The 16099-nt window shown below is 41.1% G+C and overlaps 1 protein-coding gene across 13 annotated transcripts in view; it reads right to left on the bottom strand.

Annotated features, from left to right (window-relative positions):
- The window catches only part of NEDD4L (neural precursor cell expressed, developmentally down-regulated 4-like, E3 ubiquitin protein ligase), a 366704-nt gene that overhangs the window by 29704 nt on the left and 320901 nt on the right, over window positions 1–16099 (bottom strand). For 12 of the 13 annotated variants that reach the window (XM_025364982.1, XM_025364987.1, XM_025364984.1 and 9 more), the window contains 5 exons: window positions 15278–15336; window positions 8274–8339; window positions 6395–6624; window positions 4759–4880; window positions 2161–2231 (listed from right to left, as the gene is read on the bottom strand). In XM_025364982.1, coding sequence (XP_025220767.1) covers window positions 2161–2231; window positions 4759–4880; window positions 6395–6624; window positions 8274–8339; window positions 15278–15336 — 548 coding nt within the window. Of the gene's footprint in view, window positions 1–2160; window positions 2232–4758; window positions 4881–6394; window positions 6625–8273; window positions 8340–12629; window positions 12633–15277; window positions 15337–16099 lie in introns of all 13 variants that reach the window. The other variant, XM_025364991.1, reaches the window with a different exon arrangement.

Genomic DNA, 16099 nt, shown 5'->3' with positions numbered 1-16099 from the left:
TCTATCATTTTAGAGTGAAAATACCATGGCTGTAATTCCAGCACTTTGGGAGGCCAAGGTGGGAGGATCACTTGAGTCCAGGAGTTAAAGAGACCAGTCTGGGCAACATAGTGAGACTTTGTCTTTATAAAAAATAAATAAAGTTTTTAAAAAGAGTGAAAATATCTGAGGAAAATAGGAAGGATAAAGAATGTTCTAGGCTGGGCTTAGTGGCTCATGCCTATAATCCTGTAATCCTTGGCTTTGGGAGGCTGAGGCAGGAGGAGGGCTTGAGGCTTGGAGTTCAAGACCAGCCTAAGCAACATAGCAAGACGCCATGTCTACAAAAAAATAAAAAATTAGCTAGGGATGGTGGTGTGTGCCTGTGGTCCTAGCTACTTGGGAGGCTGAGACAGGAGGATTGCTTGTGCCAGGAGATGGAGGCTGCAATGAACTATGGTTGTGCCACTGCACTCCAGCCTGGCAAACAGAATAAGATTCTATCTCCAAAAAAATAAATAAGTAAAATAATGTTCCAACTAAGAAACACCAATAGTTTTAAGTTATCCCCTTTCCTGCGCTTTGATCACTCTCCAGGTTAATGTCAGCAAAAAGGGTGGCCGCTCTGGTTTCAGAATCCAGAGGAGCAGTCACAGGCCTACGTGCCTGTCCCTGGTCCCTCCACAGTCTCTCCTGCTGGGGACACGACGGGCTGTGAAGAGGGTAAAAATAATACATGCACTGTATTTTAGGCACTAACTGTCAGCATGTGGTATAAAGTTAGACATTAAGAGAAACTGCTATGCTCTTTATGATGTATGATGTATGCTATGCTCTTCATCACTGTATGATGAAGCAGCAGAAAGCACAAATACAAGGTGAAAGTGGAGACTGGAATCACAGGTGTGCACCCAACCCACCATGACTGGCAAACCAGCAGCGGATTCAAGGGCACTGCTGGCCTCTTCCTCTCCTTTCATACGAGGAGGAACAGAAACACTGAGTCAGCACTGGTCAGGGCCGAGGACACTGCTCATCTACCCAACCGTGCCCAAGATACAGTTGGTATCACAGCCAGGTGACGTCATGCAGGGGCTTTTTAACTCAAGTGAGCAAACACGAATGAGCTGCAAATGCCCCAAATGGACAAACACGCTTCCCAGTGGCCCGTGTGTGTGCTGGTGTGTGGGCAAACACGCATACACTCTGGAGGTAGATGTGGGGTATAGGTACATTAAAAGAAAAAGAGAAGCGGAAGTATATTATAAGAACATCAATTTTTGTTTTATAGAAAATCCTGGCCGGGTGTGGTGGCTCATGCCTGTAACCCAGCACTTTGGGAGAATGAGGCAGGAGGATCACGAGGTCAGGAGATCGAGACCATCCTGGCCAACATGGTGAAACCTTGTCTCTACTAAAGTACAAAAAATAAAAAAAAAATTAGCCGGGCATGGTGGCGTGTGCCTGTAATCCCAGCTACTTGAGGGGCTGAGGCAGGGGAATCGCTTGAACCCGGGAGGCAGAGGTTGCAGTGAGCCAAGATCGCACCATTGTACTCCAGCCTGGGTGACAGAGCAAGACTTCGTCTCAAAAAAAAAAAAAAAAAAAAAAAAAAAAATCCTTCCAACTCTAAAATGGTCTAGGTAAAATTAATGTTAAATGCAACATGAAAACCCAAATCGCTACTTGGAGAACGTCTCAAGTGTTCACTTAGCTGTGGCGTCACTCATCCATGTCTAGGATGTCTGCCTGATATTCTTCCTATTGTTTTGACCTTTGCCTCTGCCATTTTTATGAGGTCAGGAAACAGAGGGACAGCGGATGAAGCTCTAAACATTCAGAAGCAGCAGTTTTTATGGGAAACACAGGCTACCATAGATCTTCAGCTGTCTCTTGGATTTAGTAAGTTCACACGAGTCCTGTGCTGGGTAAGCAGAGGCAACTGGGATTTAGATGTATCCACCCTAGGTACCATGGTCCCAGGAAATGTGAACAATAATATTTACTTATTACAAGAATTAGACAGATCAATGAACTTTTCAAGCAATTAAATGTCTCCTGTTGTTCACATGGAATGCAACACCCATAGAAGTGGCTGAGACTACAAACATGGCTCTCCAATACCTTCCCATAAGACACAAGTGCCTGCTGATGGCCAGTGTGTGACCTGCATTTACTCACCACAGATTCCATGTCATTCAGGGTTATCTGCTTTCCCAACATCATCTTGTAAAATGGTCTAATGAAGAAACCTAAAATACAGTAAACACTGGGTTTAATTTCAGGTCTTTGATACTGCTACGTTATCAGAGCACGAAAGAAAAGATGAACTTGCTTTCAATGTAAATGAGAAACCAGGATGGAGTAACCAACGGCCTTCTGCAGTACTGCACAAGTGAGGCGGCGAGATCGGGGGAGAGAGTGGCAAGAGGAGGGCGGCTGCGCTGAGAGAGATGGCGCAGCAGAGTGGGGCCAGAAAGGCCTCTGGACGGTGACAGATGAGCTTCAAGGTCAAGCAGAGTCCACAGTGCAAATCAGGCATAGGAACTGGGGAAGAAAAGGGTACACTAAGCAGAGCCACAAGCCTGGCTTGTGCAGTTTGCCAGGGCAGGTAGACAGGCAGCAGTTTGCCAGGGCAGGTAGACAGGCAGCAGTTTGCCAGGGCAGGTAGACAGGCCAGAGGAGGGGCCGGCAGTGCACAGCCCACACGGGGTGCTGGAGAGTCTCTGAGGGCAGTGGTGAGTCAATGAAAGACCAGGTGAAATTCCATCTGTCTTTTGTTATCATTGCTCGGGCAGCGATGGGGAGAAAGCACAGGAAGGGGACAGGTTGGAAATGGGGGAGGCCACGGAGAGGGCCTGTGTAACCTCCCGGGGAGGGACGGCAGAGGCCTCAGGGAGGCAACAGCAGCGAGGTCGACCTCCCCCCATGCAGGCGTCCTGCAGGGGCCTCCATTTGACCTGATCTAAAGGCATCACACGCCTCCTCAAAGGGGGCCCTGACCACACCAGACCTGGCACCCGAGGCTCCTGCTTCTGCTCCTTTATCCGCCCACCAGGCACCAACCCTCTGCAGCACAGGCCAACTCTCCCCGGCTCAGCGTGGCCCCATAAAGGCTCCAATAGACTCCAGTGTCTGGGGAAGTAAAAGCATGAAGCCGACCAGGGGGCGCAGTGGACAGATGTGCAGAATGAGCCCTGCCGACACGGACATTCCCATCTGTGGGAAATTTGAAGACACTGCTGACTAGGCCCATCTATGTGCACGTGGACTCTTAAATGTGCAATTCCAGGTTTATATCGTGATCATTCTCATGGGGATCACTTTAGCCAGCTCCTAGAGACCCTGGTTCTTGCTTCTGCCCATCTCCTTCCACAGAGCCTTGACTCTGGGCCAGTCCTCACTCATCTGAAATGATCCCAGCCTCTGAATGCTCAAATGCTACCCCACCTCCGAGGTGTAGCTCTTCCTGGGAAAGATTCCCCGAGCCGCCGGCCAAGTCACTTTCTCTTCTGAGGACTCAATGTGTTCCCTTCTGCTCGGACACTATCACTGTGATTCTTCTGGTTTTGTTCTCATCTCTTTTCCCCCCACTAAAATATAAGCTGACTAAGGTCAGGATCATATCTTGTGCTTCTCTAATACCCCCTGTTATACAGAGTATTAAAGACGCTGTAGCAACTAACAGCATCTTCTCACTTGCATATGGTGACTAAACTGACCTTTTGAGAAAGTTGGAGTGAATTTGAGCAGGCTGAAATAATCTGTGGCAAGACTACAAAGCTGGAAATTAAAATATATTCACACTATACATACATGGAAAGAGTATGTGGTTTAGTTTCCTTCTAGAGGAAAAAAAGTGTTTACTGTCACCCTCCCACCAAATAAAGCATTACAATCAGAGCATCAATATCAGCTACCAATTAACAGTAAAAACATATTCATGGGAAAAGTACAAAGGGTATACAAATTATTTATTAGAATAGCTAGGGCTCCATAAATGCAATGAACACAGTTCCCTTGGAAATATCTTTCTTGTAAGTTATTGCAATGTTAATCTCAAATTCTACTCTCCCTCTTCCCATCCTCAACCGCTCTACCTCCAAGCTCTTAAAAAATATTTCTGATGCTTTTTCCTTAATGATGATTTCCGTAGTGTTTTCTTAAGGACGCTATTTTGAATTGGCCAGATCTTTTAGAAGTCTCCAAGCCTATAGATAATGCCAGGTAGAGGGTTTGACTTCTAACTTTCAAGGTACCTTGAAATTCTTCCATGATTTACATGCTTTAAATAAGAATGAAATTATTTTGTGTTATTTGTTTCAGGGTTAATGTCTTAGCTGAGTGGTAACATTATTTTGAAATTATTTAGTCCCTTCAAATTAAAAAAATAATTTGGGGACAAATGCAATAATCACACAATATTAGATGGATGAGATCACTTTAATTAACTTTTCAATTAGTTTTTCCATCTGTTATCAAATCTTGCTTTCAGTAAAGTTATTCCAGAAAACATACAAATGTATAAATACATAATGTTCTGTGCTTTACAATGAAGTTAAAAAAAAAAACTTTTGTTTTTAACTGTGTGTAGACATTATGTCTTCAGTGCCCAAAATAAGCTACCAGAGAAAAGCACATCCATTATGGGCAAAACATAAAAATACTTTATGAGTAAACCAGTGAAGCTTTTGTTTAAAAACTCATGATGCAAAAGATAAGACACCTACCAGCAAACCACAAGCAGCACTGACCTATTTTTATTACTTCAAGACTTACCATCTAAGAGCTTTCCATGAAATACGGCCAGACCAGCAACTCTTCCAATAAAAGTGAAGTAGGACAAATGATCTTCATTACAGAGGCCTGAATTTGGGTTGATCTGAAGAGTGTAGTTGTCCCTTTTGAGGAGAAAGAGAAGAAAAGACCAATCACACTTTCAAATGCAAGATTTTGCATATTTCTTTGCCACCTGTCACTCAATTTCTACAGTGTCCTTGCGAGCATTCTGTACCTAGTGGGAAAAGGTGTGGGCTAGAGGACCTGACTTATCACATGCTCAACCATGACCCACCATGGAAGCTGATGCATGTGTACTCTAAAGTCAATTAAACCATAAGAAACTGCTGATGTTTGACTGTTTCTGATCCACAAAGTGTCTATTTCATATGGTTCAGCCAAATATCTTGGGGAGATAAGAAACTCCACATAATAAAGGGGCTGTGCAGGCATTCCCAATGATGTGGGTACTTTAGGTCGTGTCTGTGATAAAGGAAGGTTAATTCCTTCCAGAGGCTTTTGGCTTGGCCATAAGATGTCTGCTATGGGCCCAACCCTTGGTCTGTCTTCTGACCACTACTCTGCTCTGAAAAGGCCTCAAGGGGATTAGGAACAGGATATGGCTCTCTCAATGATGCAAACCTGCAAGTGTTTAGATTTGTCCAAATGACCTTGCTTGGTTCACAATTATGCGGATCAGTGGTTTTCAAACTGGGGTCACAGACAGTTTCCTTCAGGGGGGTATCTTTGAAAATGTGGAGGAGAGGTAAAGATCTTGTCTCTCCCCACCCTGCCCTCCACCTTCAGTAGTTGGATAAATTGTACATAGTGGGCTTTCTCATGGGACTCAGTAATAATAACAACAGACCAATTGGGCAATTCTTGGCTAGAGCAACTGAGAAGAATGCACTGAGGTTGCCATCCAAATGAGCCCCCAGGAGATTGGTACCACGTGGGAGATGTGGGAGAACCCACGTCCCCTTAGGGCCCAGGGTTAAAGTGATGATAAATACCCTTCAGCAAGGTCAATGACTATTCTACTGAGGGCTTGGGTCCAGCCTAACCCTTGGAGGATTCAGAAGAAGGAATGGCTGGCCTGGAAGTAGCCGATCTTTGGTTGCTCAGAAAGCAATTTAGTCTGCCTCAGTTTCCAAGCCTGGCAATGATGAAATCCTAATGCAAGGGGAAACCTGATTCTTTCCTTACAGGAGCAGGGCATGGTCCTAGGTCCTCAAAGTCCTTACAATTTGCCTTTACACAGAGACCTCGGAAACGACTCTTGTTCAAAAAACACCTTTTTGCTTTTGAATTCTAACACTGACAAGTCCTCCTTTTGAACACTGCAAATGAAAATCGCCTCCTATTCCTTACCACAATTATCCACGTTTTCAATTTCAACTCCATGAACCCATTAGATAAGAAAAAAAAATTAATGTTAGATGTTCACAGAGTACACTATTTCACCAGGTAGAGTCAGAACCTGTTCTAGACTTGCAAGGGGCTGTGGGGTGAGGAGAGAATAAACTCAACAGACTTACTGCATCTTGAACTGGTGAGCTGCTTATTCTTTCATTCTGTTTAAATTCATACAACTGTCTCAGTGGGGGACACACTCTGGGTGTGGCCATATACTTACGTGGCAGAGTACTCAAAGAGGCCATAGTAGGGGTTGAACATCTCTTTGGACAGTAAGAAGAACCATTCTCTGGCCACACCCCCGTAGTCAAGACCTTTCTCTGATTCAAACTCAATCCACAGTCTAGCTTTTAGGACATCTGGTCTTTTCACGGACATAATTCTCCGATAGGACTCTTCAAATATGTTATTTCTGTGAAGTTTCATTTCAAACCTATTGGGGATATCAGCCTACACAAAAGACAAAAGAAAACACATACAGTAAATACACGCTTTGTTTTCTAATAAAAACAACAACCAAGGGTAGGAAAGTTGGCAGTCCTCAAAGAAACGAGCAGTGACAAATGGTTCCAATTGAGAGTCTCTCCTTCAGGGGTTTTCCCTTGCAGACAGAAAGCCTCGCTGTGTCACGATGGACACACAGCATCCACTAGTGATGCTCAGGAAAGTCAGAAACTCTGCTGCGAAGAACAGCCTCCTCACCCCCTTTAATAAACAACTGTGGGCACTCCTCCAGCATATGGCAACTGAAAGGCAGTCAACTGTATCTGTTGCTTCTCTCAAGAGACTTTAGCCCAGGTAATCAAAACCTGTAATAATCCCCACCTGGCCAGGCTGGGGCCATGCTCAACTCTGGCAGGGCCGCGAGGTGGTAGATATAATCCACGGTGCCTCAAGTCCATTTTGCAGCCATGGGGAGCGGGACCCTGATAATGCCAAGTGTGGGGAAAGCAGCCCAAAGCATGGTTCGCTGATGTGAAAATAACAAAACACTTGACCAAGGCTGTGGCAGCTGCCTCCTGCAAAGAGGCAATCCAGGCTTGGTCTGGCTGTAAGAATGAATCTGCAAAGATGGTTTCCGGGTAGCAGACACTGCTATGTGAGAGTCAGAGAGCCTGGGTGATGACCACAAAGTCATTATCATTACCAGGGGACGTGACTCACAAAGAAAATTGTGGAATTTTTAGTATTCATCTGAGTTTTGAAGGCAAATAATCATTTCAATAGTAGTTATCCATGAGCTCTTGAATCAGGACTTTGGAACAGAGACCAAAACTCCTAAATGATATCAGAGATTGTGCCCCATCCAGAGATGTCCTGGGCAGGAGGAACCAGCTGAGGGGAGGAGGCAGGGAGAAATGGCAACAGAGCCCAGGCCACCGGAGGGGGTCTGAGCTGCAGCTGATTCTCTCCCCTCCCTAGAGGTGTAACCATAGTGATGGAGAAAACCAAAGAGAAAACTGCTAAGGAGGAATTGGAAAGTAAAACAGAAGATGCAATGTTGAACAATTTGGGGGTGGTGTGTCATTAGAAAATCTAATGTTATAATTTAAAACACTGCCCATAAAAATTTTTAGAGTTTCTAGGTTTGAAACTGCCAGGGATAATTATAAGCAGAAAATTACATTTGGACCTAGTACTGCCAATTATTATAATTAAATATAACTTTATATTATAAATATTGTAGCTGAAACTAAGCTTTTGCATTTGCAAGGAAGGACCTGAACATTTTTCTAACTGGGATCCAGGTTTATTAAATATGATAACTGTGCATAACTGAATGGGTTTCCCCAGATTTTGCGACTAGGGTTCTGAATTATCTCATATCCCATAAAAATCGTTCCTGTCTTTTTATGTATTACATACGGAATTACCCTTCAGGTGATTTGATATGTAATACTGAGTTAATCTTCACTTACCATTTCTGTTAAAAAGAAAATTCAGATTTCAGAACCAGGAGGATCAAAGTGCAGTGAGAAAAGGAAGGTAATATTTTTAGCATTCATCTAGAAGTAACAACCAAGTTGTTCTCACTGAAGTAACTGTGGTAACTTACAAATGACTAACACAAAGCATTTTTGGAAGGCGTGATTACTCACAGGTTTCTTTAATTTCTTCCTGAAGTAGTCATATTTCTGCTTAAATTCTCTGGAGTAAGGAACAGCCTGGAAGATAAATTTATGAAGATAGATAATGCAAACAATACACTTGAAATTTTATGTATACTTAGGCAACATTCAAGAGAATTTCATGAATCATAAACCGTAAATTCTCACTTCTCAGATTATCCCTGGAAAAATTAGATCATGTCTACACAGCACAGGGGAAAGTCCTAGAACTGATGAGGACTAATCAGCTTTGAGTGTGGCTTTCACCCCTGAAAACAGCTATACTGCATTTGGGAAACCATTTAGGGATATGCTACACAAACTAAACATGGTTTCCAAGTGACTTTTGTCAGAATGTGAGTCAGGGTGCTTCTGTTTTTCTTTTTTGCTGTGGTTTAGGTAACAGTTATTGGCTAGATACTTTTAACATACAATCCCAGAATGACCTATGCTGGCATTTGGAAAAGTCTAATTATGATTTAACAAATTTTTGTGGGGAAGTACAATGAGCAGAAAGGGAAGTATAAAATCAGGCAGATGGCATTCTCAAAAAATCCTCAATTTAGGAGTCAGAAGGTTTGTCCCTTAATATTTAGTGGTCTTGGGCAAGGATTTCTTAAACCTCAAATGCTTTATCTATGAAACAGAGTGATGGTACCACAGTTGAGGGCTCAGGAATTAACTATGCTCATTCAAAAGTTGTGATTTCTCTTCAGGCAAAGGAGTAACATCTTAATGTAGTCATTTAAATAATCTTTATTTCCTATGTTGTAAAGTGGCTTATAGTATCTTAAGAGTCAGAGCCCTGACTTTTGGCTACTGAAAAAGCTTAACGATATTTTTATGAAGCTAAAAGGACTGGTTTTTGTATATATAGAGATATTAACTATGACAGCCTCGAAAACAACTCATTGCTTTTTAGACACTAGTATGAATTTCAGCAGAGAATACTTCTGCTGTTATCATTTTGGCCTAAGTTAACAAAATATACTGATGCTTAGTCTGATATCTCCAGACTCCAAACCTTACACTTTTACCATACTTATCTTGACCAGAAAGAGAAGAAATGAAGGACATGAACTTCCCTTCTTTATAGTTTTAAGACATGTTTATATAAAAAACTAACCCGAAACAACACAAACAACCACTCTTCCAGAAAATGAACATGTCAGTGTTTCGCTCTGTAATTCAAGAGCAATAAATACATCATCTTTATATAGCTTAGGAGCAACCCATAGACAATTTATACTGCCTATGGTCTTTTCTTAGTTTTTAAGCCAGTCTTCTTTGATTTTCCACTGAACAACAGATTTGACCTCACATGCTATTTATTTTAGGCAGTGTTGAGTCTGATGAAATCACATAGCAATTCTGAGTCTAGGCAAGGTATAAATTTGTTAATAACTGGACAACCACCGAAATAAGAAAAAGAATACAATGTTCCAACATAAGCCAATAAAGAGATCACGTTTTCTGCTCTACCAACAGTACATCGTGTCACAAACTACCACTTCCTCTCTAGTTTATTTCCCACTTTCTGGTGTTCATTCTGATCCATTCAACCGATACTTCTTGAGCACCTACTCTGTGCAAGGCATTTTAGGTGCCAGAAAAATAACAGTACATAAAGCAAAGGTAGCTTTCCCAGTTCCCTCCTGGAGCTCATAAGCTGCTGAGAGCAACAGGTAATTGGAAATCAATGAATAAACCGTGGTAGTGCCATGAGGGAAAAAAAAAAGACCCCATAAAAAAGTGACCTCCTTCCATTGCCCCTGCCAGCGTTAGAACGCCTGAACTCTTGGGTAGATCTCATCAGCTGGCTCTGCAACACACTCTCTCTACTAAGCAGTGTCTTCACTGTTAAGGGGAAGGATTTGACTGGCTGAACAAACGTGACTCGGCTCTTCTATTTCTGAAAGTCTGTAATTCCCAGCAATTATTTTTTGTTTGTTCCTGTTTTCATGAGGGTTCTCCAAACATCATGGTTACATCACAGTTCCCCCTACTCCTGAAAATGCTGGAAAAAAAGCTTAAACAGTCATCACTATGTATGCAAGTTCGACTGTCTTAAATGACAGCTTCCCCAAGGAGCAGATTTCAACATGTGGCCCTCGGCCTGTGATGCCCATTCCCTCGCCTACTCTGTCTCCTGGCAGGGGCTGAGGAGGTGTGGGTGGAAATGTCGAGGTATTTCAGGCCTTTCTCCTTCTGGGGAATGATGTGTGAAAGCTGAAAAATCACTGTCTTCCTCCTGTACTCATTATCTTTCCTCTCCAGAGGTAGTTCTCATGATAGAATAAGAAGAGCAAGTTTTTACATTCTCTTCCTGAAAAGTTTCTAAAAATGTACCAGGACAAACATCCTCCCAGCGCAGCTTCTGAAGAGATTACATGTACCTTTTTTTTTTTTTTTAAGTGGACCAAATCATTTGTTCTCACTTGAAAATCTGGAATGTCATTTTCTGGCTTACAATTTAGCTTGTAAAATAGGTCTATGTGAAAAATGAACATGTCTGTTGATTAAAGCCCTTTTGCTCTGCATTAAATCTGTGTTCGTGTTTTGGGTACAGAATGAAAATCTGCCTTATTGTGTAAGTTGGTTCTAAATGTTTTCACATCATCACTGTCCAGGTGACACTGGAGCTCCTTGCACAGAAGGGTTCGTGCCCGGTGTGGGGACATCAGTGACACCAGTGCATCTGGGGCTCTGGTCCTGATTCCGACCCTTGCAAGGACTGTCAGCAACAGAATCAGCTTTCCGAGCTTCTGACAAATTGGAAATAACAACATTTGCCCTGCCTACCTGAGGGGACGGCTGCGAGTTTCAAATCAGCTGATTATAAAGTTACTGGAAAAATGAAGGTGTTACACAACATGAGATAGTGTTCATGACAGCAACATGCGCCAACAGCACTTACTAAATGCTATTACTAGTGATACTTGTTATACACAGAGCATGCTAACTTACAGGAATGCTGAACACTGAGCTGCCACAGAAAGGGTCCCCTTTCCCTAAAAGCATGTAGAAATGCTAGGCCTACTTAGCACTGATATTTTTAAAACGTGGGAAGAGAAACTCTAGATACTAGGTAACCAGAAAGATTCACAATTAGAGAAATCAGTGGGCACTGATTTTAATCTTTGGTTTTAATCTCCCGTGGGGACACAGAACTTGGCCTTTGGTCTACATGACGGAGAAAAGAACAGTCATTGTTTAAAACCTAACATCTGGAAAGGGGACAATAAAACTCTACCCACCGGACCAGGGAAGTTGCAAGGAAGCTTACCTTCTGTCCAGGACCATAAATGGGAGAAAAACAAAAAGAAACAGACCTGTAATAAATCCATACTCCAAGCCTGTGCCAAAGTGGGTATGAGGTCCACAGTTATACTGACTGGGGGTGCATGAACCCAAGCTAAGAAGTTAACAGTAAATACAGGTCAGGACTTACAAAAGCCTCATAGGAAAAAAAAATGAGCTTGCTCACACTCTCTCTCTCCCTCTTGCATGCATGTATACACACACACACACACACACACACACACACAAATTATAAACTGAACTAGGCAATAATCTACACTCTTAAGGAGAGTCTACAGACGTAGTGGGAGATTTAATGCTCCTAGGATCAGAGATAATAGAATAATCTGAAAGAGGCTAAGAAACAAATATCTTAAAAATAACAAAGAGATGAAAGCATCAAAAAATAAATAAAGAGAACAGGACAGATTAACTATGAAGACAAAAGCAAATTTTAAACGACCAAATAAAACTTTGAGCGATTAAATTTAGTCACTGAAATAATAAATACAATGAACTGATAAACAGATTACAAAAAAGCTTAAAGAATTAACTGGAAGAGCTAAGTAATAACTCACAATACAGCAGTGAGAGAGAGAGACAGAAAACACAACAGAGATAAAACAGACAATGTGAAAGAGAAGTAAATGTCCAACAGGAGTTACAGAAACAGATACTGACAGAGAATTGGAAAAATGCAATATGTGAAGAAATAATAGGTGAGAATTTTCCAGAACAGAGGAAAGACACAATCCCCATATTGAAGAAGCCTGAGTCCAAAGCAAGATAAATTAAGAGGACTCCACACATAGGTACATGATGATAGTGAGATTGTAAAACATCTAAGACACAAATAAAAATTCAAAATCACCAGAGAACAGAGCCATTTACCTACACAGAAATGACAATGAGATTGACAGCAAACCTGTTATCATCACTTATGGAGGCCAGAAGACATGCAGGGGAATCTCCAAAGCACCGAAGGAAAATAATTTAACCAAGATTTCTATCATCAGCTGAACTTTCAATAGAGAGGTCAAACGAGACCTTCTGAGTCAAAGACTAAGAGGCATTACCACTCTCAGACTGTCACTGGCAGTGCTGCTGGGCAGAAGTGCTCAAACCTGAGGGGGCACCGGAATCCCAGGGAGAGCTGTTAAAACAAAGACTGCTGTCCCACCCCCAGAGGTCTGGGGTAGGAACTGAAAACTTGCATTTCTAACAAGCTGTCAGGCAATACTGATACTCTGGTCCGCAGACCACACACGAAGAACTGTAAACTGTACTAGACTTCACTAAGATCAAAACTCACCCCAGAAAAAAAATGGATGGACGAACCATGGTGGGAGAACCAATGGTGGGCAAAGAAGTTTGTTTACATTTGGTAAAATTAAATCAGTATGGACAGTAGGGAGAAAAAAAATAAAATATATTAATGACTATGTGCCTATTAGGAAAGTTTAAAGACAAGGTAGTTGTAATATTCCACCCAACAATGACGTGGCAAATGGGAGTGGGAAGAATGACATTCAAGTTCCCTGAGGTCCTGATGGCAAGGAGAGTAGACAGTGATTCATTTTAACCCTAAGTCAAGTATGTTGGTTAAAAAGTTTAATGTGAGAGCTAAAAGAATAGAAATAGAAAGTACAGCCTGCAAGCACATAGAGAAAATAAAATAGAGAGTACTCTATCAATTGAATAAAAGGCAAGAAAGAAGATAAAATATCACGCGAGAGAAAAGATACGCTAAGCAAATACGAACAAAGAGAGAAAGAGAATGTAGTTACATACATCTCAGACAACATCAACAGAGCAACAATCACCACGGAGACCCACACAACTATCCTGATTAGATCCAACAGCAAAACAGCAAAGAGAATGTAGATAATTTGAACACCACAGGCTTCACCTAACGGACACATAAAGAACTCTATATTCAACCAGAGACACAATACATGTTCTTTTTAAACAGAAAAAGAACATTTACAAAAAATGATCAAGCTTCAACTTCCAATAATAAACATTCTATAGACAATATTCTCTGACCATAATGCGATAAAATTAAAACTCAATAAAAAAATGAATAGGCACAATCCTCCCATACTCTTAGAAACTAAAAAGCATATTTTAAATAATTTATAAGTCAAGAAGAAAAATCAAATGAAAACTGCCAAATATTTAGAACTGAATGACAGCAAAGTCCAAATGTCTACACTAAGTTGATAATTACTTAAATACACATTCTCCTATTGAAAGCAATATAATGAATAATAATAATATAAACGAAGGAGTAAACAAGGCTCTTCTATTAATAGAAAACAGAGAGCTCTTTCTTGGGGGCAAATCCACTTGGCTTTATGATGCTAAGCAATTTTCAGTAAGATTTAATAAGGACTAGCAGTGTTTGAGTAACGGTCGGTAATTGATAAGTGATAAAAATATTTGAATAGGCTTCAAAGTTATGTCAAAAGTCTTCTGCCACTTAAAAAGAATAGTTTCTTGAATTTACCTTGTTCTAATGATGTAGAAGAGAATATAATATTCTAACAAACAACTGTGACTGTGAATATATGTATCAAAAGGAATCATCAGAGTAAGGCAGTGTTTAAGGCACATAGAGAAAAAAGTTGACTGTTTTTACCCAGGTATTACTGGGCACTTTGCCTAGGAAATAGTACCCAAGTGACTGAACAAATCCAACAAATAACTAATGGGAGTCAGTTACCAGGGCACATTTGCAATGTAATATCTTTTAAGTTTTCAAATGGACATATCTTACTAATTCAAAACATAATTTGAATGGAATCAGATTAAAGCAATGAAATTGGAATTTTAAATCTACCAACTGGCCTCTTAGCCCAGCATGTGATATAACAAACTTCAGTTACTTCTGCTCCTCTAGTCTAAGAATCCCAAATTTGCAATCTTCTGCTGATCGCAGTACATCTCCTGTAATTCCAAATTACCTCCCTGCACTCATACAGCCACTGACAAAAGCTGGTGGTGTGCTCTCTGCTGATGAGTGTGGTCCCATTCTACAGACTTGTCAACAGGTGTGAGATACCAAGTGTCTCCTGATGCCCCGGGGAGTGGGGTTCTCACATCGCCTTATGAACACAGTGTGCTGCGGTGTTTTCAGAGCTCATCACGCCTGCATCAGAATTGATTCTTTTTCTACCCGGCATGTATGAGGGGACCATGAGAACATTGTGGGTCAGCAGAGTTCAAAACAGCTCCTGAACTTAGCTACAATCTCACCAAAACTTCTACAGATTTTTGAAAGTTTGTAAAAGATTTAAACTTATTGGCATGCATGTATTACTCCTGGCCTAAAGAAATGGTAACACTCTATGAAGATAGGGCTTGGTTTTGCTTCATAGAAAAAGGAAGGGAGGAAATTTTTATTATACTTATAATCCACACTTTCATAAAGGAGAAGAAAAAATGTTTAATTCTGCTGTCATTATCAAGCTATTTTCTTTTCCTTTATAATGAAATCCGTCTGAAAAGGCACACGCAGCTGTACCTCACCTGGAAACTTCAGTAAGAAGGAGATGGCAGCAAAGTACTCCATTTCTAGTCAACTACTCAATCACACCAGTCCCTTGACACCATTGTTATCAGTAATACACAAAGAACATGTAAACATGTAACCAAAGTCTTATACTGAAGAGGCAGAATTTGAAAATACTGACCGGACCAGTAATAGCTGGGTTCTGCAGTCTTGGGTCTTCCCACTGAGTAATTTTGCTATCTGAAAATGTTAAAAAAAAAAAAAAAATCAGAACATTAGTTCATATCTATTCTATGTAAAGAAAGCTTTAGAAAGAAGTATTTCTGGATTCTTCAAAAGCTGTCCAGTCCCCCACCCTGTGTTCTAAAGACAAATTAGTATTTCAGAGTTAGCAGGTAACTATACTCTATACGGCAACCCCTCTCACATACTGTTTAGTTAAAACCACTCAATCAAAAATGCACAACTAAAGAGAAACCAGCTATTCATACTGTTTTGGGCAACCAACTTGCTAAAATGGGAATTATAAACCCCTGTTCTTTCAAGGATTTATAACTTGATCTTGATTTTCACTTAATGGAAAAAAGGCATTTAAAAAGTCTTAGCTTCCCAAAAGGCTAACAAACACAGGATCTTCTTCTCATTTCAAATACTTTTCTCTTTACTTATGGTGTTGAAAAACTGCTTTCAATTAAGAATCCTGCATCGAACAAATGAATACTCTATTACATGCGTCACTCATATGCACACAAAAATCAAAGCAGCTGAGGCAGTCCAAAAAAGAGAATTAGATGCAGCAGAGGAAGATTACGGAGCATGGTTTCTGTTTGGTCATGTTGGCAACAGGTGGTTTGCTTTCTTCCAAGTGAGTTAATGTGAACAAGACTGTTCAATGCTATCTATACCATTACTTGTGTAGGTGATATCACTCAGGGTTTGTAACCGTGCATAACTAAAAAGACCTTATGGATTCCTGTGCGTATACTAGGGTGGAGTGGAGGGA

This window comes from Theropithecus gelada, chromosome 18 (genome assembly GCF_003255815.1).
Source record: "Theropithecus gelada isolate Dixy chromosome 18, Tgel_1.0, whole genome shotgun sequence".
Classification (NCBI taxonomy): Eukaryota; Metazoa; Chordata; class Mammalia; order Primates; family Cercopithecidae; genus Theropithecus; species Theropithecus gelada.
Note: the sequence above shows the minus strand (reverse complement) of the source record. Positions and strands in the feature narration are given on the sequence as shown.